Source organism: Henckelia pumila, chromosome 4 (genome assembly GCF_033568475.1).
Source record: "Henckelia pumila isolate YLH828 chromosome 4, ASM3356847v2, whole genome shotgun sequence".
In the NCBI taxonomy this organism is placed as follows: Eukaryota; Viridiplantae; Streptophyta; class Magnoliopsida; order Lamiales; family Gesneriaceae; genus Henckelia; species Henckelia pumila.
Genome location: NC_133123.1, coordinates 137,801,219 through 137,823,834, shown reverse-complemented (window position 1 = coordinate 137,823,834; position 22,616 = coordinate 137,801,219). Strand labels below are relative to the sequence as shown.

At 36.1% G+C, this 22,616-nt stretch overlaps 2 protein-coding genes across 5 annotated transcripts; both read right to left on the bottom strand.

The window, feature by feature from the left end:
• Positions 1-1,103: 1,103 nt before the first annotated feature.
• LOC140864402 (uncharacterized) lies at positions 1,104-12,216 on the bottom strand. Of its 4 annotated transcripts, none has more exons than XM_073268570.1 (19): positions 11,806-12,216; positions 10,944-11,010; positions 10,649-10,771; positions 9,554-9,756; positions 9,258-9,425; positions 8,781-9,137; positions 8,465-8,541; positions 8,295-8,379; positions 7,008-7,220; positions 6,619-6,678; positions 6,038-6,117; positions 4,639-4,955; positions 4,458-4,549; positions 4,248-4,377; positions 3,292-3,698; positions 2,449-3,216; positions 2,081-2,370; positions 1,726-1,893; positions 1,104-1,619 (listed from the first exon to the last, which is right to left on the bottom strand). In XM_073268570.1, exons 1-19 carry the CDS (start codon positions 12,046-12,048, stop codon positions 1,493-1,495), a joined length of 3,975 nt encoding a protein of 1,324 aa, XP_073124671.1. In that variant the 5' UTR covers positions 12,049-12,216; the 3' UTR covers positions 1,104-1,492. The 4 variants fall into 4 exon arrangements, with proteins under 4 accessions (XP_073124671.1, XP_073124672.1, XP_073124670.1 ...); XM_073268571.1 differs by having other exon boundaries at positions 2,449-3,698; positions 8,781-8,843; positions 8,940-9,137; positions 11,806-12,215; XM_073268569.1 differs by having other exon boundaries at positions 2,449-3,698; positions 11,806-12,215.
• A 3,197-nt stretch (positions 12,217-15,413) lies between these two features.
• On the bottom strand, positions 15,414-22,280 carry LOC140864403 (DIS3-like exonuclease 2). Its single transcript, XM_073268573.1, has 9 exons — positions 21,925-22,280; positions 21,063-21,129; positions 20,760-20,882; positions 19,635-19,991; positions 19,481-19,530; positions 19,310-19,378; positions 16,960-19,185; positions 16,517-16,588; positions 15,414-16,390 (listed from the first exon to the last, which is right to left on the bottom strand). Exons 1-9 carry the CDS (start codon positions 22,165-22,167, stop codon positions 15,998-16,000), a joined length of 3,600 nt encoding a protein of 1,199 aa, XP_073124674.1. The 5' UTR covers positions 22,168-22,280; the 3' UTR covers positions 15,414-15,997.
• Between the last annotated feature and the right edge of the window lie 336 nt (positions 22,281-22,616).

Genomic DNA, 22,616 nt, shown 5'->3' with positions numbered 1-22,616 from the left:
TATTTATCTATATTTTAAAATGAGTTGGTAGACGGATCAAAATCACTCATAATTTTTTTACAATAAAAAGCTATAATTTGACTTCAAAATTAATACAATATCACGAGGATCCAATTATGAGACCAGTCTCATAAAATTTACGTGTGAAATCGTCTTACAAGAGTTTGTGTTTTAAAATTTATAAAAAATAATAAAGTGTAGGATATGCTATTTTTAATTTTAATAGCATTGAGATAATAATACTAAGTGTTTTTTTTTTTCTTTTTGCAATGTGTTTATAACGAAACAATATATTTTTCAAGAAATTTATATTTTTGAAAAAATATTTTTAAAATATTGATTTCTCCTACTAAACAAATCTAGAATGTTTTGGATAGAGGTGGATAGAAATAGGGTCCCCGTTTTTTAAAAAAATAAAATAAAATAAGGTCCCCGTTCCGCAGCGTCCGATTCCGATTAATTTGATTTTTCACGGGTATGGTATGGGTCTAATCAAAGAAAGAGACAAATGCAAAGATTCCACATCGCAAACTTTGATGCATCATATCATTGAATAATGGACGATTTAGCGTTCCACCGCAGCTTCCCTTGATCCTTTCAATAATAATAATAATAATAATAATAATTGTCTCAATTATTTTCCCAACAAAAAACAAATATTATTATTTATTGTATGTATACTATAATATTATTCTGTTCACAAACCTTAAATCTTTGCATTGAGTCATATTTTCCTGTCCTTGTAAATGTTTTTCTTTGCTATATTTTTTGTCCGGACATTTTGGGCAATTGTGTCTTGTCAGCCTTTAAATGTATAACGAGACAGTATATGTATAAATAAGATCTTACTTACACCTTATAAAAATGTCAGCATAACGTTCAGCAGATGTGTTATCAATAGTTATATAAGAAATGTAAGGTTAAAACGCAAGTTAATCCAAACAATGGAGAACAAGATCAAAAGCATGAAAGCTTCTCGATTCTTTAATTGGGATTTTGCGTGGGCGTGGCAAAATAGAAGAAATGCAATTGTGAAAGTGAATTTACTTTGATCAGACAACCACAAAAATAATCATGTTAAAAAAGAAAATCAACGTGTTCTTCTTTCTTTTCCTTTTTTTTTTTTCCTTTGGAAAACTAATGTAATCTTCTGTGACTATTTTCCAATGTAAGATTCCAATATTCAAATACACTATCGAAGGGGGGTTATGTTAATTGGAAGGAGAAAAAACTGTACCAATCAGCTTCCAACATCCTAATCAGGCTACCAAAGAACTTTTAAATTGCCAAGTTGAGGCAAAAATGATAGCAAAGTAGCTGCACATATAATCAACGATCAACATAATCTTGTGCTCCATTCACTTTTGGGACGTAACTCATATTGTAAATCCTGTGTACTCCGAAGGTTCATCGAACCAGCTGAACCATAGTAGCTGGCATTTAACTGGGCTAGCCGTCATCAACATGATTAGCTTTCGTTATTTGAGACCTTTCATCTGAATTTTTTATAGCTAAGAGAAGCATCCAATTTGTAGGCATTGTATTTCTCCAGGAAAGATATTTCTTCTGATGACATTGTTGATGGGCCAGAAGTCAAATAATGGCGAGGTACACGGGCTCTAGTAGATCAGAAAAATATCATTAGCAAATCAATTGTCGATATAGATTCTACAAATAAACTAATTATATGATTGCTGGACTCGTACTCTGACATACATAATATACCTTCTTCGTTTATTATTGCCAATGCTTTCCGATATACGGGAGGTTTCAAATCTTGAAATCTGGCTTAATGTTGAAAGGTATTCATGAAATGGTTCACCCCTCACCGCTAGGTATGACCTCAATGGAACTACAGATTCGAATATATTGCAAATATGTGGATCTGATTTGCTGCATTGCAGAAAAAAATTGCAAAAAATAGCATTATAATAAGTAGTTGCATATCACCAAAAGCTACCCATATGTCAATGACTTAGGCCGTTATGCGATTCACTTTCATTAAAATATAAAAATATGAAGAGTAAAAGCAGCATGGCAAGTGCAACCAAATATAGAGGGTGAGTTAAAAACGTCATACCACGTTAAGAGATCGGAGCTTTTGGGTGTTTTTGTATCTGATATCTCAACCATTTTGCGCTCCAGATTAGCCATTTTCCCAAGTGCAATCGAGCTTACTGAGGATGATAGCATTTCTGTGTTCAGATCCAAGCTGATTGCAGATCCTGTGATCGACCCTAAAGACGCAATTTCCTTGGTATAAAAACACATCCCATGTTGAGCAAGAACAGATGACATATCCAATTGGTCATCATGAAAACTATATGAATGAGTTTTTTCACATGGACTCATTGATGGTCGCAAAGAATCCTGCAATATAACAATAATTAATTATGCTCATCAGAATCATATGCAGAAAGTGGTATCAATATGGAATCGAGTACTCACATAGAGTAGAGTGTGACAATCATTGAGTAAGAGATCAGTGTTTGAAATTATATCAGTTATTCCATGTGCAAATTTCAGGATTTGGCAATAACTTTTCTCCTCTGTAGTGACATAATTCCTCAAGTCCTTGCATTGCCTACGCAACCCATTCCAGGATTCTTGCACAGAATCAAACACATTGTCAGTTTTGTGTTGGTTGTCAAAGGGTTTCAATCTGTTTAGAAAATCCACACAACTACACTCGTCCAACACTTGATACTCTCTTGGGACGTCTGCCTCACATTTTGACAGAGACTCTCCAACCTCCTCTTGATAGACAAAAGCTACACCAGTCTCAGAATGATTTCCTAACATTTCCTGGTCAGTGGGAATCGCATGGGATGATTCATCGTAGTTGGCACCAACTGTGGGTTCCAGGACAGGTAATGAATCTTGGACAAATGAATTAGCGGCAGATGCATTTGCAAAATGACCATAAGATACTGTTGTTGAGTATAAATCTGTATCATTGATAAGTTCTGTCTCGGGAACAAATGATGATTCTGGCACACAGGACATGTCTGGTGATTTGCATATGTAATCCATACATGAATTATCAACTCCTTCAGAGAGCTGAAAACAGTGTTCTTCCAACTTGTCTACAGCAGAACTATAGATTAACTCAGTTGGAAGGGGGCCTATTTGAGTTGTTAAGCAATGGGAAGCTAGCACTTTGACATCGACATCTAGTAATCCGTCCAAATCTATGAGAGTACTGCCACCCAAAACCTCATCTTCAGAATCTGAAGAAAGAACTGTGTTGGTTTTTCTCTGGCGACGTTGCCGACTGCTGCCACCCAAAACCTCATCTTCAGAATCTGAAGAAAGAACTGTGTTGGTTTTTCTCTGGCGACGTTGCCGACCAAATGCAACAGGGGAGCAAGAAGAATCGAAAAGCTCAAGGTTGACATCAAAAGCTGTATATTCAACTTCATCCTGATCCGATGTGTGCAAGCTTAGCATTGCTTCCTTTTTCGCCACAAATGGATCTAGTTCATCATTTTGTGGATGGGTAATTTCTGCTATGCTGTTATTTAGTTCCTCGCCGTTAATTGGGATTTCTTCTTTCAAAACTAAAGAATTAACAATCTCCTTAAACACAAACTCGGAAAGCTGCGAAGGGTATCCCCATGGGATCATTTTAGGTAGGATGTGGTGCCCAGCATCAAGATCAAAAGGAACCGGATTATATGTTGCATAAAGTTTATTACCTGGACAAACAATACGTTAGGTATAAATGAAATCAAGATGGCAAGGCAAGTTCAACAAGAATAATAACATGAATTAAGCAAGCCCATACTTTTTACATATTTATGCATGTACTTGAATGCGAATCATGGAACCTGGTGGAAAAACTAGAGAGAATTTGGTTCCATCAATTCACAGAAAAACACGCAGAGCACTGGTGCAGATGAATTATGGAAATATAACAAAGTTGATTTCTTGGATTTAAGCTTGTGAATAAATTTCCAAGTCCCCATTTCAAAGTACATGAATGTGAATGAGGCCTGAAGCAGTCGATTGAATGTCATTCCTGAATTTTACGACAGTAAACTTTACTCATGGTCCCAAGAAGCCAGAAAGCATCTGTTATCTTATTGGGCACTGGGCAGACACATCTATCTAAGGAAAAATATAAATGATTAATTTTCAACAGAAGAAACCCAAGAACTCTCTATGCCTAGTAAAACCATAAAGATGCATCACAACTTTATCAACAGAGAGAACTGGAAACTGCAGTATTAGTCAATGATTATAACCTCTCTTGGCACTTCGTCCACGGCACCAAAACTGAAGAAGCATGATCGTTTTACGAATGTCTTTTTGACAATGATCGACAAATCTTTCCACCAAGAAAGGGTGGATTTTGATGTTTTCTGCAGCACAAATCTGAAAGGGTATGATAATGTAGTCTGTATGGAAAATACTCAGACGGTATTTTGATTACACAATTCACTAGGAATGCATACCACACCAACATGTCCAAGAAGATTTCTCAATGATGGCAGAGAAAAGCTTAACTCTGACCTGTCCAAATTCTTCGGGAGGACAGGGCTATTACCTGCATAAAATAGAGAAAGAAAGACAATTAATTTACCATCAACTGGCAAGGAAAATAAGGGGGCAAGTGTGACGGATGAAACTTCTTACTGTTGCTAGTTAATATCATGGGCCGCTTTGCAGTCTCTGCTAGTTGTTGTATAGTCGATATAAAACCATGATCTTCACATAGAGTAGCGTCCACATCCTCGAAAAGAATTAATGTCTTAATCCCATTTTGACGGTTATCAGTAAGGTTCTCTCCTGAGATTATTTTGTCCGACAATGCATCAGCATTTTGTGAATCTTCCTTATCCAATAAGGGTGCCATCTCCAAAACTTCCATGTCGGGGCAATGAGTCTTGGTATTGACAGGCGAAAAGAACTTTGAAAGAGACTTGTCCGAATATATAGAGTTCCCTGATGTTCTGACAGGAAACCAGGCGATAAAAAATTATGAGCTTGTTTTCCTACAAAGATCTGGTTCCTCTTTAGACTTCCAAGATTAGTTTAAAATTTAAAAACAAAACAAATAAAAAATAAAATAAAATTGCACCAGATATGCTTCCACATTCATTTTTCAAAATTGTAAGCATTTGAAAGTAACAAATGGTTAGTTTTGATACTACAACATGCTCTAAATTCATGTTGTAAGAATAATAAACACCCGTATTTTCATGTCACGGATTTTGAATGATTGAACGCGAGAAAAGAATACACATGTTAGCATACTACAACTTCCTCGTATTAAGCAATTTACCAGATGAAATACAGTTTTCTTAGAAGGTTGTATAGAGTACTAATAGCAATTCATACATAGATAATGAAATCAAATCTCTTGAGGTAAAATTCATAGAAAAAACACTGCTTCAGACTCCCCCACATTGGCCCATCTCTATCTGCTAATATTATAAATTCAAGTAAATACGATAGATAATTGTATGAAGACTGGCTATGAGCAGGCCAGAAATCAATGGCGGATGAGCTATCCAATATGTTAGCACAACACCCATGTAAGTATGATTCTGCCTCCATTTTAGCGAGACTGAACGTTCAACATTGAATCATTGGAGCCTCAAAGATCAGTAATGTGTATTCCTGATTGACCAGGCAAAAGTTACCAACTAGCCTTCAAAATGAGATTCATTTCCAAAGTGGCTTTTATCAGAATTTTTTTAGTTGCTTTAGCTTGTGCACTCATTCCATCCAATAGGTACTATCACCTACACAATACCTTTAACCCCTTTTTTGTCCCTCCCCATCTGCCTTCTCTTCTGGAAACCCACTATTGTACAAACACTGGATAGAGTTATCATGTGGAGTCCTTCTACTTTCTTCAAACTTTATCTCACTTCGGTTCTCAGTTTTCACTAAGCAATCACGTATATATATTTAGCCATATTAACAATAAAAATTAGTACAGGAATGTGTTTCTGCTAGCAAGAGAAAAACCAGACACTTGCTTGTGTAAACACTTTGGCTGTCAAATGTAGGAGAGTTTGAGACAAACCGTTGAAGCCAATGAGATTCCACAGCCTCGCCAAATTTTTGCTTTACAAGAGCTCCATTTCTCCAATCTGATGCATTAATCTAGACAGACCAAAAACATAAATTAGATGTCTTGTGTCATCACAGCTTTTATTCAGCTAAACTAAATGGCAAAGTCATAGAGAGAAATAGAGTTACTGAACTACTTCCAAGATAAAGCAGAGGTAGCTAATAAACAAGCTAAAGTTCATTCCACGAGTGCAGTCTGCAACTTATTCAATTTCTTCACTGTCGTCGAACATTTGATCCTAACTATCAATCAACAGATCTTGGATCTGACTTACACAGTTACACATGAACCATCGTAAACATAATCGATTTTGGGGTTAAACACAGCGGGAGGAATGAACAATGGGAATTCAACAATGCCATAACAGATAAGCTCCTAACTATGCACAATTCAGTTTTACATTCTGCCACGTGAACTGCATGCTCACAAATCATTTTCAAAGGTGGCACGACGATAAACGGTATTTGTGACTGATGTATACCAGAGTTGCATAACATGAACTTTAAGCAAAGTCGTTCCAGGATAAGAAGTACCTCAATTATCTGAAATCCATGTTCTCTTGCACAAGCATAGATAGCAGCAGACTTCCCACTCTGCAAAAGCCAACTCATTCAGACACCAAACATTACATAAGCTTCTAAAGTCGAACTATTGAAAAAGGAAATTTGTGCATTTGATATAGTATGTTCCGAGAAGGAACTAAGATCAGAAAATACCATAACTTATGAAAGAGATGGAACTTTAAGCTGATTGCTCATCAGATATTAAAAAGGTAATGAAAAGATGCAAAGGTGGAATATACTGGATCAATTTATTTTTTAGCTGTTTTTCCAATGTCCAGCAAATTAATTACAATCACTTTGTGGACAAAATTAAACTTTACAAACGGGAAAGCAGGAAACTGATGAAATCTGCTACATACCCCAACCGGTCCAGTAACTAAGAGAACATTCTTCAAGCTGTCATCGCCATCTGTAGTATCTGAGTCACAGTCACTTTGCAGACCGTAACAACCAACATCTTCGGTGAGGCATGTATCTTCATCAATGCAACCCCTACTTGCTGGAGAACCCTTCTTCTGCCAGAGTTGAAGCCATTCACTTAAAAAATTCACTGATTCACCATTACCACATATCTGCCACGAAATTCATATAACTGTATTAACAAAGAGACAAAAAGATCAAGAATTTCGAAGGAAAGGAAATTTAAGAGCTTATACATCTGATTAACAGGAAAACATTGATCATGTTCCCATCGACTATAGTAACTCATCCAAAATGGGCAGCAGAAAATAGTGCTCAGCTTAAACAATAAGCACACTAACAACGTCAACGAGGAATCTTAGTGGATTCCAAGCAGGTGAGGGATGATTGAGGGATGATTGCTTGTCTAGTTCTCGATCACAGAAAGAATGTGTAACATGCTGCTTCCACAGAGCAGCTCAATAAGACATATATTGATAACAATGAAATTGAAAACAACGTGCTTCGCTTAGGAGGAGTTTGCCTGAGGCACCAAAATAATTCTAAATAAAGTGAATGAATTGTAGACTAGCATAGAGTACAGGAAACTAAAAATAGTGCCGGAAAGAAACCGTCAATCATCCCATCAAAGCTATGCTCAATTAAACTCTATTGGCTTTAAAACATATAATCTAGGTTCCTCGAAGTGACCTCTGTCTGGATTTCAATTTTTTTTTATCAGAAACGATAATATTATATTATATTATATTATATAAATAAAGGGTGTGATAATTAATTACAAAAAGCGGACCAAAGTTCCACACAAATAAGCTAGAAAAGCCAACAAGTAAGTTAACCCAAAACTCTATCTGGATTTCAAATTACTACCACTGAAGCACGAAATTATAAGCAAAAGGTTGATCTACGCTAGAAAAACTTTTAATACACTTTCAACAAGAACCCTCTAATGCTGTTGAATTTGAGAGACAGCAGCCCAGAAATTGTTATTAACAGAGAAAGCTTCACTTGGGACAATTAAAAAATGCGTAAATGCTATACTAAAATGGAGAAGCAGAAACGCAAACTACTTGATAATGTGCATCAACTGAAAAATAACCTGCATAATTGGTCCCTTCAGAAAATTGTTATCCTCAGCCGAAAATAAATTTATCACTAACACATCTTACAGAAATAATTCATATAATTGCCAAGAAAATCAGTCCAACATTGCGTAAAGGAAACTAAACCTGCTTGGCATTCTGAGGTCGGTATTTATCAGTCCATAGGCAATTTTCAGGCTGATTATGACTGGTATTGTAATTAGACATAATCCTGGATTGGCAGCAGGGAGAAATGCAGATGAAAAAAGTCACAAATAAACACGAATGACATCGCCATGGAAAAAGTAAGATGTTACCTTTCCTGAAGCTTGGAATCCAAGTTTCCGCAGCTAGAATTTCCAACAAATAAATCGTTGCTTTCAAGTATACGATCCTGCCAATGATGAAAGTAATGATCTCTGGCCATATTCACATTGATTTTCCATGATAGACCAGACATAATTTTTTAAAGAAACAAAAGAAGAAGAATTATCAATAATTCCAGTAAATTTTCAAGTGCATTAGAAAAATTCTATAAAGGAGCTCAATAGAACCTAACGTCCAGTGAGATGGGTGCCATGCAAAACATTCCAATTTTGAAATCATGAGTGCAACACTAGAAGTGAATATTACCACTGCAATTTGAACTGATGAAGCAAGTATCTCTTCTTTGTTGTATTGTGGCACATCCACATCCTTCAGGTATGCATCACATAGTACTCTATTATCAGCCAATAGTGAGGACGTAATAGGATGTAAACATTCAGGTTGATCAATTGACAACATTAAAACCTCTTTCAGTTGAATAGAGCTCTGATGAGAATTTGTGTGTAATGAGGTTCGTGTGAAACGAGAGCCACCCAAATAGTTATCAAAATTCAAAGACTCAACCGATCCTTCATAAACTGGAGAGCATTGATAGTCAAGAGTATCAACGACACTTGTTTCAGGAAATCTCCAGTGTCCCCAATCAAGCTTCATGTGGTCCTCCTGGGTGTGCAGATCATAAACAGTCAATAATTTTTTATTAAAATGTTTGCACAGAAAAAAAAATAACGAAAAATGACATCCCAAACACTGATTTGGATAAACAAAAATTGGAATAAATACCTCAACATTTTCAAATACATGGATTGGGTTGAAAATAATGTCTTTCTCCTTTTTCTCAAAAAATGACAACTTGCTGTCTGAGCCAGTCAAGTCTTGGTTGCCTTTCCCTGATTTCCGTGATGTGAAAAATGGATGTACTTGTTTTCCAGCAAATATACGAGAATTTTCCTAAAAAGCGTAGAAAAACCTCAAAACCAACAATTACTACATCTACATGCAAGAGTTCTTGAACACATTTACAAGGCAGAAGGTGTTGAGCCAGAGAAAGTGAAAAACATCCCATTTATATTAACTACCTCGGCGGTCAATTTTGCCTCCAATCTTAGATTAGGGATTGCTGGCAACTGCTGTTCATCCAGTGTAAGGTCAAATGGAATTTCAGTTGAACACAGCTTTCTGGAACCATTTTTGGTCTTTTTGCTTGGCGTTGAGTTCGTTTTTTCCTCTTTTGGAGTAGTGTTATGCTGTCTTTTTGGCTTCTGAGGGGTACTTTTGCCATCTAACCGAGTCATAGTTAACAAAAATTCAGGCAGGCAGAATAGAAAAATAAAAAAATACAGAGTTCTTCACTTGTCCAATGTCCAATGTCTTACATATATCATCTGATTCATATCACAACATCGTCATATAGAGTGGTAGATATTGACATAAAATTTTAGAAGGATAAATTAAGGAAATTTATGTGCAGGTGATATGATCCAATCATCGAGAGGAAAAAGTATTTGAATAAATTATTATTTACAAATAGAGATGGATCTTACTAAGAACGAAGAAAAAGAAGCTGACTTGTACATTTAAATTTAGATGTTGTATAGATTTCCTCCCCACCTCATGAAATAGGGGGTAAATTTTGGAGTTATTTGACAGTTCCAAGAATTTTCCAAAGATCCGAGGATATCTAATCACAAAAATAGTGATCTCTCTAATTCTACCTTTTTTCAAGTGTTAAATTCTTCCTTATTCAAGTGTTAGCGTACTAAAATCAAAAGTTAATTTTTAGATAAATTGTGCATAGAACTAAAGAAGATGTATTTGTGCTAATTGCTGCCTTTCTTTCTCTTATATAACACAGACAAAGAAGAACCAAAAACCTTCAAACGTGCGTTTAACTCACAGATTGCAAATAAAGAGTCCAAGAAGTATAAACGAAAAACATGTGTGTGTTCAATCACAAGGGCTTTTAAAACTACGAAAAACATGTGTGTGTTCAATCACAAGGGCTTTTAAAACTTCATAGTATCAACAATCAATGGCTGCTCATTGTAGAATAGATAATCATCACCATTACTTGACTGCGCAACCTCTCAAAAAGATTTTCTTTGACAAATCCTCTTTAAGACCACATTTTGACATGCCACGGAAAAATTAAAATCTGAGCTAAGAAAACATACTGGCAACCGAGCTTGAAGGCGAACATAATTCATCATTTTTTTCAGGTGAATCAACATGGACCAGCTGGTTTCGCTGGTTCCTGTTTTGCCCCCGTTCAGAGGCCTTCACAAAAAAACTTGACTCTACAAGAAATTTAAAAAGCAAACGTGTCATATACAAGTTAATCCATGTTTCTTCACCCATGAAATATCCCGTAACATTATAAATTGAGAAGCCAAACAATAACATAATTCCTACTGTTGCTTGACAAGGATAAAACAAATGGTAAGATGAAACTGACAAGTGTTCACTTACTAATAGTAATTGGCGAATCATCAGAGGCCACTTGTTTGCTTGAAGTCTCCTGGCTAATATTTTTAACCTGAACGCAAAGCACAAGGGAGCAAGAGGAAACAAGGCTGCTTGGGTTATGTGTCATTTTTCCACTAAATTTTATTTATCACCATATATTCAGGTAAAAACCTTGCAAACAGATGCCAAATGCTTGCTTATGTCAGCAGTATAGTTAGCTGTATTTACAATCATTCATAATTTTCTGGATTCTTTAATTACTGAATCAGAATTTCAACATAACTTGTTCAGACTAAACACAATTACTGTTAGAAAAACATCAATACAGTGAGTGCCAGAGACAGAATTACAGTAACAGCAGTCTCAAGACCATCAAGAAGACTAAACAAGCACTCCAGGCAACAGTTAACTTGATACTACTAAGTTCACAAACTCAGAAATACCAAGCCTGGTATACGTGCTGGGAAAAAAATTAATTACCAGAAGGCAGCAGCACAAAAAAATCATAAACTTTTGGAAAATATTTGAGGTTAAAACCATCTAGTACCCGCATTCTTAATGCTGCGAAAATAAATGGATCCTGTAACATTTTACTTAGTTCTTGCTTCGTCAGCCACAGGTTCAATAATTTAAAACCTAACGAAAAATTACAGCAACCTATTTTTAATTAATCCGCAAGTCCAAAATATTGACTTTTTTTTAAAGGGAAAAGAAAGGTTCGATCCACTGTTTTCCCCAATCTTCCCAGTGAATTGTTCTTGTGTCCTTAACGCATTGAGGTAAGGACAACAAGCACTTGATTCAAAACAAGAAAAAGGTGCCGATCAAGACGAGCAATTATTAAAGAACGAGGTACACCACAAACCTTTGTAGAAGAACCTGGCGGTGTCGTTTTTGTTTCAGAATTAGGCTTCCTCTTAGTTTTCCTCCGTTTCTCTCCGCGGCCACGCTCCTCCTCCTCCGCCTCTTCCTTCACCTCCTCTTCTTTATTCCCGTTTCCTACCTCGATTTGGATCAGACCGCAATTCTCAGTTTCCTTGACTGAGCTCTCTTTGTGAGGAAAGAGCGTGGATTGAACCATTCGCCGCCTGAATCCCATCCCCTCCATAGCAGTTTAGGTTGGATTTGGCTGATCTCTCGCTCGATTATGTCGGGGGAGAAGGGGACTTGCGATTCCAGAGAGAATTGGTGAGCCAGAGGTGCTAGGAAACGGAATTGCAATTTCACCCCTGAAACAGGGAGTTGAATGTAAATAAAGAAAATAGGAGGATCCTGCAACCGGTGGAAGCGTTGGCGGGTTATCTATCGTTTGGATTTCCCGCGCTGTTCTGGCGCTGTTTTATATTTCCCGCGCTTGTATTACTGGAGCAAGTTCTCGTCTATCATGGGCCCGGCCCAATTTTTAATTTGGACTGGATCTATTTAACAATGGGCAATATTATAATTATTAGGTACCACCATTGGTCCAGAACTCGATACCTAATCCAATAGGATTCTGAAAGACATATTTAACCTTTACAGCTCGAATGAATGGCAAGCTTTTGTACAATATTTATTTATTCTTCTACATTATATTTTAAGTTCAACACATATAATATACATATATAAATATCTCAAAATCTTGATAAAATTGTGCGTTATTGCATAAAATGGTAATATGTTGCAAAATATATAAAAACTATAGGTTATTTTGATTTTTTTTCATGGGTGTTGGAGTGAGAGTCTCTTTGAATTTGCACCCTTATGATTTAAGAATCACTGGATTTTTGTTGTCGACGCTAGGAGGCAGTTCATGGCCTCATGGGCTTTGGGCCTTTGGCCATATCACTCGTTAATCGGCATCTTTATGGAATTATTATTATTATTATTATTATTATTATTATTATTATTATTATTATTATTATTATTATTATTTCAATTTGCTATTTCCAATACATTCACTATTATGTTTCAAGGAATGATTTACTTTTGCACTTTAATAGAGAAAATAAGGATGTTACATTAACCGAGTGACAATCTCATTCCTTTTAAAATAATAAAAAATGTAGATTTTGTATTTTTATGTTTCAAATTATGTCAAAATCCTCCTACGAAATTACTATATAGTTCATCCACATCAAGATCTTAACACTGTGTTTGGATCACGGGAATTGGACGGGATTTTATAGGATTTGGAATTGAAAATACCGTTTTAGTGTTTGGAAACTTGGAATTTTAAAACGGGATTGGTATTTGATGAAATTTCATAGGATTTCAATTAGTTAAGTGAAATCTTGACAAAATTGGTCGGATTTCACGGGATTTCACGGGATTTGAGTTTATAAAGCAATAAAATTATTTTTAATAATAAATTCATATACTTTACTTATAAATTTTAACTTTTTGTCAAACACAAAATGGAATTTCAATTCCATGGATTTTAAAATCCAAATCCAAATCCAATTCCAAATCCAAATCCAATTCAAAATTCTATTTTTTAGACATCCAAACACACTGTAAATGACTTCAAATGATACTGATGATGATGACTACGTTTTAAAAAACAAAAAATTGTACCTAATTAAAAAGAAAAACAATTATGCGAAGAAAGGACCACCGTCCGAACACTGTTTAGTGCAAATTCGGCAATCACGAAATTAATGTAATTCTAAACGGAAGTAGATTTTGCGATTAAGCTTATGGTAGTGACAGCAGTGCAGAACTATTATTCTCCAATGCCTAGCTACTATCAATGAGACCACATCTACTTAATTAAAATGTCTAAATGTTTCATTCGATGACAATTCAGGAGGAAAACAAAAACAAAACCAGTGTTTTAGATCATATTCTATCTCTAAGGCAGTGTTTGGTACAATGGATAAAATAGGTTTGTGTGTGATTTTTTATGTAATCCATTGTATGGTAGGTTTTTTTTATTAAAACAAACTAATCTAACCTAGAAAAAGATAAAGTTGTGTTATAGTAGGTCCCCACCCTAATATTATTTATCCTTGTTTTTATCCTACGCATAAATTTCATAATTACCCTTTTCCTCCAACCTAAAAAATCACACATCCAATAAAATATAAATAATATTTTTAGCAAAAAAAAAATAAAATAAATAAACCATCATTTAATCTTATTCCTAAAAATCTAGTTCAAAATCTTATTCCTAAAAATCAAACCAAACACAATACTATTTTCATCACAAATTACTAATATTTATTTATCATTTCTTTTATTATTCATTTAATAATCATTTAATAATCCTATCAATTGAACCAAACACTAGACCTGGCCACGGGCCGGGTCCGGTCCGGGTCGGCAATAGGCCGACCCTTAACCGGCCCGCCCGTGGCCGGTTTCGGTTCGGGTCTCGGAACCGCCGGTCCGGGTCCGGGTCCGGTTAACCGGCGGTTCCGGTTTCGGGTCGACCTTTATTTAAAAAAAAAAAAAAATTTGTACAATTGAACTTTAAAAAGTCTATCAAATATTTAATTATCTCAATAAAAAAACTATTATATGTATTAAATAAAAATATATTATATTTCAACTTTTAACATCTTATAATATTACATTTATAATAAAAAATATATGACATTTCAACTTTCAATGTTGTATATTACAAACTCTATCTAGTTCAATAAAAAAAAATATTATATTTATTAAATAAAAAATATATTACATTTCAACTTTTCACATCTTACATTAAAAATTATATATATATCAATAAAAAAATTATTATATTTATTCAATAAAAATATATATTATATTTCAACATCTTATATTAAAAACTCTATCTATCTCAATTAAAAACTCTATTTATCTCAATAAAAAATATATTACATTTCAAATTTAAATATCTTGTATAAAAAATGTTATTACATTTATTTATATTCAATCACATTCAATTAACTAATCAACACTTGGCTTAGTGGCAAGAATTAGATCCCAAACTCATTTGATTTTTGGTTCAAATCTCAACCATGTGTGGGTATCAAATATATATTATTTAAATATATTCAATTAACAAATCAACACTTGGCCTAGTGGCAAGAATGAGATCCCAAACTCATTTGGTTTTGGGTTCAAATCTCACCCATGTATGGGTATCAAATATATATTATTTAAATTATTCTTTAAAATTAAAATAATATTTTAAAAAGATAAACCCGATGGGTCAACCCGACGAACCCGGAGGGTCGGACCCGCCGGGTTGAACCGTTCAACCCGGCGGGTCGGCGGTTTTTCAAAGGGAAAACCGGGACCACGGGCCGGGTCTGGGCCCAACCAGGCCCTTGGCCAGGTCTACCAAACACTACTAAGACTATACATTTAATAATAATAATAATAATAATTATATATATATATATATATATATATATATATATATATAATATTATCAAACAAATGTAAATCAAGCAACATCATGATGATCAAATCATATGCAATAACAAACACGTTCCAGATTTCAAACAGCGTCCATCTTCTGTGTATTAGAAATCTACCACAATTATCATAGAACTTGCGATAACTGTTACAAAATTAAAAAATAATAATAATAAAGTTCACTTGAATTTGACAATCCAAACAAGTCAAATTCATCCAATCCAACACAACCTAAACGAAGAACGCCATAATATCCAGTGGTTAACCATACTTGCTCAAAGTTGGCGTTCGTATGCTCCAACCAAGGCAGTAAAAAGATAAGATGATCAAGAAAGTGATTGACTGTACACTTCAAAGAGAGACAAAAAAAGTTGTTAATGTCAAATTATTACAGCCAGGGTAATCAAACCTGATTAGAACCTAGAAGCTGTGATCAGAAATGAGATGCAGACAGAAGTTAAACTGGATGAAGCGGCCAATAAAAATAAACCCATCATCCCCGTGACCAATGCGGCTATAACAAAACACAACCCCCACATTTACACCATCCCTCATTCATGAAATTGCCTCCAATATCGGCAATATCTCATTTCTTAACGTCCTAAAGCTTCTACTTGAGCTCCTTTGTAACCGTGGATGCAGTAGTAGTACCATCTTCTACTGTCCAAGACATATTTAAAGTCATGCAACTACAAATGGAAGTATGAGCTTATATACAGCCTAGCAACGATATTGATGGGCCCAGCGTCCCCACCTACACCATGCAGAGCAACGGGGACTTTTGAAAGGAGATTCACTGTGAGTGGAAAAACAGCAGGCTCGTGTCGGACATTGCGACCAATTAACTCATTTTCCTGTGAGTCTTCGTGCTCTTCCCCCCGATGTCCCAGAAAATCCAACTCCAGCTTCAAATCAGTTGGATTTATCAGCAAAGCAACTTCTTCAAGCACCTTGCACTTGCCTGGACTAGTTTTTCTGTTTGAACGTTTATGCAAGGAATGACTGAGTATCAAGGTTGAGGTTGATTCCAGCCACTCTACTGTCAGACCTTCGGTTTCATCATAATATATGCGGCGTTCAATCTGCATCAAAACAGACAGTCAGCAAAAATTGTATGCTCATGTTGTAGAAATTTGATAATTTATATTTTATTTAACGTAGAAATTTGATAATTTCAGAAGGGGAACAAGTCAAGAATAAACACTTACTGCTAGTTTGGAAATATATATAGACATAAACCTTGGTCCAAGACCCAAAACTCTAGCCTCCGAATATAATATCTGCAGAAAGGGAATATCCAAATTATGCTAAAAATGCTCCAAGTTTTGGGACAAAGGCTAGATAAATAGATCATCTAAGGCATACACTAGTACACTACAAACCAATTAACTGAATAAGCCTCCACAAGAGGATTTTATGACTGGTTAGTGAGCAGATCAGAAATTTAGTAGAACATAACATCATAAGATCATCAAAAGAGATTGTAAAAAAGTGTTGGTAAATCTAAAAGGTCAATTTTGAAAATTTAAACACTTAATCGTAGAGTTCACCAAGCATCTTTTCAAGAAAGAAAGAAAGAAAAGTGCTAAACTACTCGGCCCGAACCAAGTACAAAATTAATAAACCAAAACCAAAAAGTAAAAGTACGGACCTCTTTCTTTTTCAGAAATAACCACATATAGAGCTTATTCATTGCATCTTTCACGTGTCTAGCAGCCAGCTTCCTCTCATTGCAATGAGCAGCCACATCAGCAAGGGCTTCAGCACAAGGAAGTTTTAACTTCGAGGCTGAAATGGATAGAGCTTCCTGAGCTTTAACCGATCTAATTTCATGTTCGTTGAAGCACAAACCAGTAAAGCATCGACTTAACACTTCATTTCTAACTGGGTCTTCAAACGTTCTTTTACCCTCCAAATAGATACTTTCAGCCTCTACAATTGCAGCCAGCATACGATGTACCACAATATCAGGATATCGACGCAATGGCGAAGTGAAATGAGTGTAGCGCGGAACAGCCAGCGCATAGTGACCCCATTGAGTTACAGAGTATCTCGGATCTCCAGTACAAAAGTACTCAGCTAACTGCATTGGCCTTGCGGCATAAGAAATCAAAATATTAAACAAGTCACGGTCATTCTTAAGTTCCAGCCTTATATGCTCTAACGACCTATGAAGGTCCACAGAGGATGAAATATTCAACGTGAAACCATGTTTGTAACAAAAGGATTCAAAATCTTGAAGTTTCCGCGTGTTAGGTTCTGGATGCCTTCTAAGTAAAGCATGAGATGGATAAGCTCTAGTTATCACTTCCGCAGCTGTTGAATTGGCCAACAACATGAACTCTTCCACCAGAAAATTTGAGTCCTTTCTCCCTGAGAGCACAGTATCATATGGCATGCCTTCTCCATCGAACAAGAAAATTATTTTTGGGCTTTCCAATGACAGAGCCCCGCCCTTAAACCTATTAAATTTCAACGTATTTGCAAGGTCATTAAGGATTTTTACAGATTTATTTACATCACACCATTCGAATTGACCGTACAATTCAGGCCAATGATTTCTGTGGTGACTATAATCCTGAACATCAAAGGTGTCGTCAATGATTTCCTGAGCATGCTCGTAAGAGAGCTTGCAACAAGACCGTATAATTGTGCGATCGATCCAGTGGTCCAGAACTTCACCCATTGAATTAATGCGCCAAAAAATAGAGAATGCATACCTATCCACTCCAGGTTTCAGGGATGCTAAATTATCTGAAAGCACTGGGGGAAGCATTGGTATTTTATGTTGCAACAAGTAAACACTAGTAGATTGGATTTGAGCATCAATGTCTAAAGATGTATCGGGTAGAACAAAATTCGAAACATCGGCTATGTGGACCCCGACCCTAAAATCACCGTTTGACAAACTTTCAACGGATAGTGCATCATCAAGATCACTTGCCATATCTGGGTCTATGGTGAAAATACACAAATTTCTCAAGTCTCTTCTATTTTGTAATTCTTTGGGGGGCAGCTCCAAAGGAAGATGTGGAAGACATTTAAGTGTTTTGGGGGAAAATTCAGAAGCAATGACTGCATTTTCAAATAAAATTGCGTCAATCAATGCTTCTACATCACTACCCCTTCCAAAGTTTTGTATCACACAGGCTTCTGGAATATAACGGTCTTCAGCCCAATCAACAACTTTGGCTGCAACTATGTCATTCTCCACTGTCAAATCACCCACTTCCAATCGTTTCTTGATGCTTACAGGCAAATTTACAACAGGGACGGTCATTTTGGTAAATTTGGGATCGTTTGGTGTCAGAAGAATATATCCTTGATTCAGATTAAACTGATGTCTGGACTTCTTAGAGTCCCTTCTTTTCATGTCTCGGCTGTAGAGCCACTGCTTTACACTCAAAAAACCAACAATCCTATCCCGTCGAGAAGACCCTGCAACGATGGCAACAACTCTACCAGTGGGCCGCCTTGACGGAAATAAACTCACCAAGTAGCACAACTTCTCACAAATATTCACAAGGCTGTCATCATCAAAGTAGTATGGTTTGGTAGAATCATGCATAGATGGCTGATAGCCATTATCCAACACTCCATTCGCATACCAACTATCAGCCATTGTTGTAGAAGAAGAACCAGTCTCGTAACGAGTACCATCTTCGGAAAAACCTAAGTAATCACTAGAACACACGTGTTCAAAATCCTGTTCTAATTTGTTTTTTCCTTTCGAACTACCTCGACAAAGCATGAGGGCTTCACTTTGCTCCAAACAACTTGCTCGACAAACATTCTCATTGAGAGTTTCATTTGAACCTTTCATTTTTTGCCACAAGGAAGGAGGATCAATGACAATAGCTACAATGTCGCCTTCAAACTACAAGAATCAAAATTCACCAAATCAAATGGATGATTAAAAGTGCAAAACTTATGGAAGAAAATAAATGCAAGCATGTAGTAAGCATCCAGAAAAATCAGTTAACAAACAAGAGAACACCTACAGCTCTATTCTGAGCCACCACTCCACTGATGAGAACATCAGTTGGTACTCCATCAACCTTGCAGTAGGCCTAAAAGAAAATGAGTTTAGTACTTACCACTAACAATCAAATACATAGAAGCACAAAAAAAAGGGGGGGTGAAAAGAAAAGAAAAAAGCTATGAGATCCCACCTCAAGTTTGTTATGAGCATTGACACGAAATAAAGCTTTCAATAATTCACCTTTCTGCATATCGAAAAAGCAATAATATTATGACAGAAAATGAGAATATTGCAACCAAATCAAATCAAATATAATAAAATATCTACATGTCCTGGATTTACACTTGCCTCCATCGCTTTACTAACAGCTTCTGCAGACAAATATGGAGGAAAATACTTTGGCTGAGCATGAGAATTGACACGACGGGGTATCAAAACAAGTCCATCGGTCTCCTCGTTTACAGAACCCTCGGGGACGGATTTTGAAATTATGGATTTGTTTAAATCATGTGAAATCAAGGGCTGATTCTGAATATTCCCATTTGCAGTTTCTTCATTCAAATGCAATGTGGGAATTGAGCTGCCAACAAAGTTATCATCAGCCAGCAGTACTTGATTCCTGGATGAAGCCTGCTGATTAGATGAGATGCCTCCCGGTAAAGTTGACTCGTCAACTAATATCTCACTTGCAGAACTACAAGCTGCATCAAAATCCACAAGTAATAGAAACCATCAGAGCTAACTAAGTGATTGAGGGAGAAAATGTACCACGTGTCCAGATACAAGGAGAACTCTGTTCTGTGTAAATACGGAACCAGGTGCATTTTTTGAATATTAACTTCCTAATCCGAAGTAAGAACAGTAGCAAGTGATCAATGGCAAGAAACAATAGCCGTGTCTCCAATTAGATTGACTCGAATCATTTAACTCCCCATAATTCAAGAAATCTCATATCGAAAAACACTAGTTTCAAATTCGAAAAAGCTCGAGATCAAATCCCAGTAAACTAATATTTTGAAAGGACCATTACAACCGAAGCAGAAGAAATTTTCAAAAAAGATCTACTTATCCAAAAACCCATTCAAAAGGGAAAAATCAAATTACCAGAAAGCAAATATTTTGTCTTGGATCTTCTAGAAATCATATAAGCTAGATCATTCCTAAATTTATTCATTTGACCAAAAACAATATGATAATATCATATTTTAGGGCCCACATAAAACTGTGCAGCCCGCAATCAGTCCCTTACACAGAGGAAGTGAAAAGCATAGAGCAATTCAATTAGACAGACCCTCTAATCCATTGTATTCAAAAACTTAATATCATCAATGGCTACTCATAGTAGAATGGATAATCATCACCATTACTTGATCGAGCAACCTCTCAGAAGATTTTCTTTGACAATTCCTCTTCAAGACCACATTTTGACATGTCATTGCAAAGTTAAAATCTGAGCTAAGAAAACATACTGGCAAATGAGCTTGAACGCGGATATAATTCATCCTTTTGGTCAGGTGAATCAACATGGACCAGCTGGTTTCGTTGCTTCCTGTTCTGCCCCTGTTCAGATGCCTTCACAAAAAAACTTGACCCTACAAGAAATTTAGAAGGCAATTGTGTCATATACCAGTTAATCCATGTTTCTTCACCAATTAAATATCCCGTAACATTAAAAATTGAGAAGCAAAAAAAGTAACATAATTCCGGCCATTGCTTGACAAGGATCAATCATCAAACAAATGGTAAGATGTGATTGACAAGTGTTCACTTACTAATAGTAATTGGTGAATCATCAAAGTCCACCTGTTTGCTTGAAGACTCCTGACTAATATTTTTAACCTGAACACAAAGCACAGGGGAGCAAGATGAAACAAGACTGCTTGAGTTATGTGTAATTTTTCAACTAATTTTATTTATCACCATATATTCAGGTAAAAATTTTGCAAAACAGATGCCAAATACTTGCTTATGCTAATTCTATAGTTGGCTGTATTTACAATCATTTCTGGATTCTTTAATTACTGAATCAGCATTTTAATATAACTTGTTCAAACACAAATACTGTTAGCAAAACATCAATTCAGTGAGTGCCAGAGACAGAATTCCAGTAACGGCAGTACTAAGAAGACTAAACAAGCACTCCAAGCAACAATTAACTCGATACAGTGTCTACTAAGTTCACAAACTCAAAAATACCAAGCCTGGTACACGTGCTGAGCAAAAAATTATTTACCAGGAGCAGCAGCACAAAAAAATCATAATTTTTTGAAAAGATAGAGGTCGAAACCATCAAGTACCCACATTCTTGATGCTGCGAAAATAAACGGATCCTATAACATTTTACTTAGTTATTCGCATTTAGTTCTTGCTTCGTCAGCCACAGGTTCAACACTTTAAAACCTAATGAGAAGATTACAGCAACCTATTTCTTATTAATCCGCAAGTCCAAGATATTGACTTTTTTGAAAGGGAAAAGAAAGGTTCGATCCACTGTCTTCCCTGATCTTCACAGTGAATTATTCTTTCGTCCTAAACGCGTCGGGGTAACAACAAGAAGCTCTTCATAAAAATCAAAACAAGAAAAAAGTGCCGATCAAGTCGAACGATTACTGAAGTACGAGGTACACCACAAACCTTTATGGAAGAACCCGGCGGCGTCATTTTTGTTTCAGGATTAGGCTTCTTCTTAGTTTTCCACGGTTTATCTCTGCGGCCACGCTCCTCCTTCTCCGCCTCTTCCTTCACCTCCTCTTCTTTATTCCCGTTTCCAACCTCGAATTGGATCAAACCGCAATTCTCAGCTTCCTTGACTGAGCTCTCTTTGTGAGGAAAGAGCGTGGATTGAACCATTCGCCGTCTGAATCCCATGCCCTCCATAGCACAAGTTGGGTTGGATGGGACTGACCTCTCGCTCGATTATGTCGGCGGAGAAGGGGAATTCCGATTCCACAGAGAAATGGTGAGCCACGAGTACTTAAAAACTGAATTACATTTTCACCCCTGACACAGGGAGTCAAAAGCAATTAGCCAGAATGGGAGGATCCTGTAACCGACCGATGGAAGCGTTAGCGGGTTATCTAGCGTTTGGATATGGCGGCCAGGCCCAATTTGTAATATTTGGATTGGATCCATTTCAGTCACAATGGCCCATATTATAACAACTAATGCTCGTTGGAACTAATGCTTGCATATACATAACTTTTTTCATGTTGATTAATTTTTATGTTACAAGTGTTACTAAATTAATTGAAAATTATTTAGTATGTGATACATATTTTTAATTAAATTAATTAGTTTATTTATTTTCTATGATTAATATGAGGTAT

Excerpts from the sequence above, each read along its gene's own strand:
- LOC140864402 (XM_073268569.1), bottom strand. The coding sequence starts at position 12,048 with ATGGAGGGGATGGGATTCAGGCGGCGAATGGTTCAATCCACGCTCTTT. Across the intron at positions 8,542-8,780 it reads CATCAGTTCAAATTGCAGTG|GATCGTATACTTGAAAGCAA; the intron begins GTAATATTCACT and ends CATCATTGGCAG. Across the intron at positions 4,956-6,037 it reads GAATCTCATTGGCTTCAACG|AACATCAGGGAACTCTATAT; the intron begins GTTTGTCTCAAA and ends GTTTCCTGTCAG.
- LOC140864403 (XM_073268573.1), bottom strand. The coding sequence starts at position 22,167 with ATGGAGGGCATGGGATTCAGACGGCGAATGGTTCAATCCACGCTCTTT. Across the intron at positions 21,130-21,924 it reads CGCCGGGTTCTTCCATAAAG|GTTAAAAATATTAGTCAGGA; the intron begins GTTTGTGGTGTA and ends CTTTGTGTTCAG. Across the intron at positions 16,589-16,959 it reads TATTTCTGAAAAAGAAAGAG|ATATTATATTCGGAGGCTAG; the intron begins GTCCGTACTTTT and ends CCCTTTCTGCAG.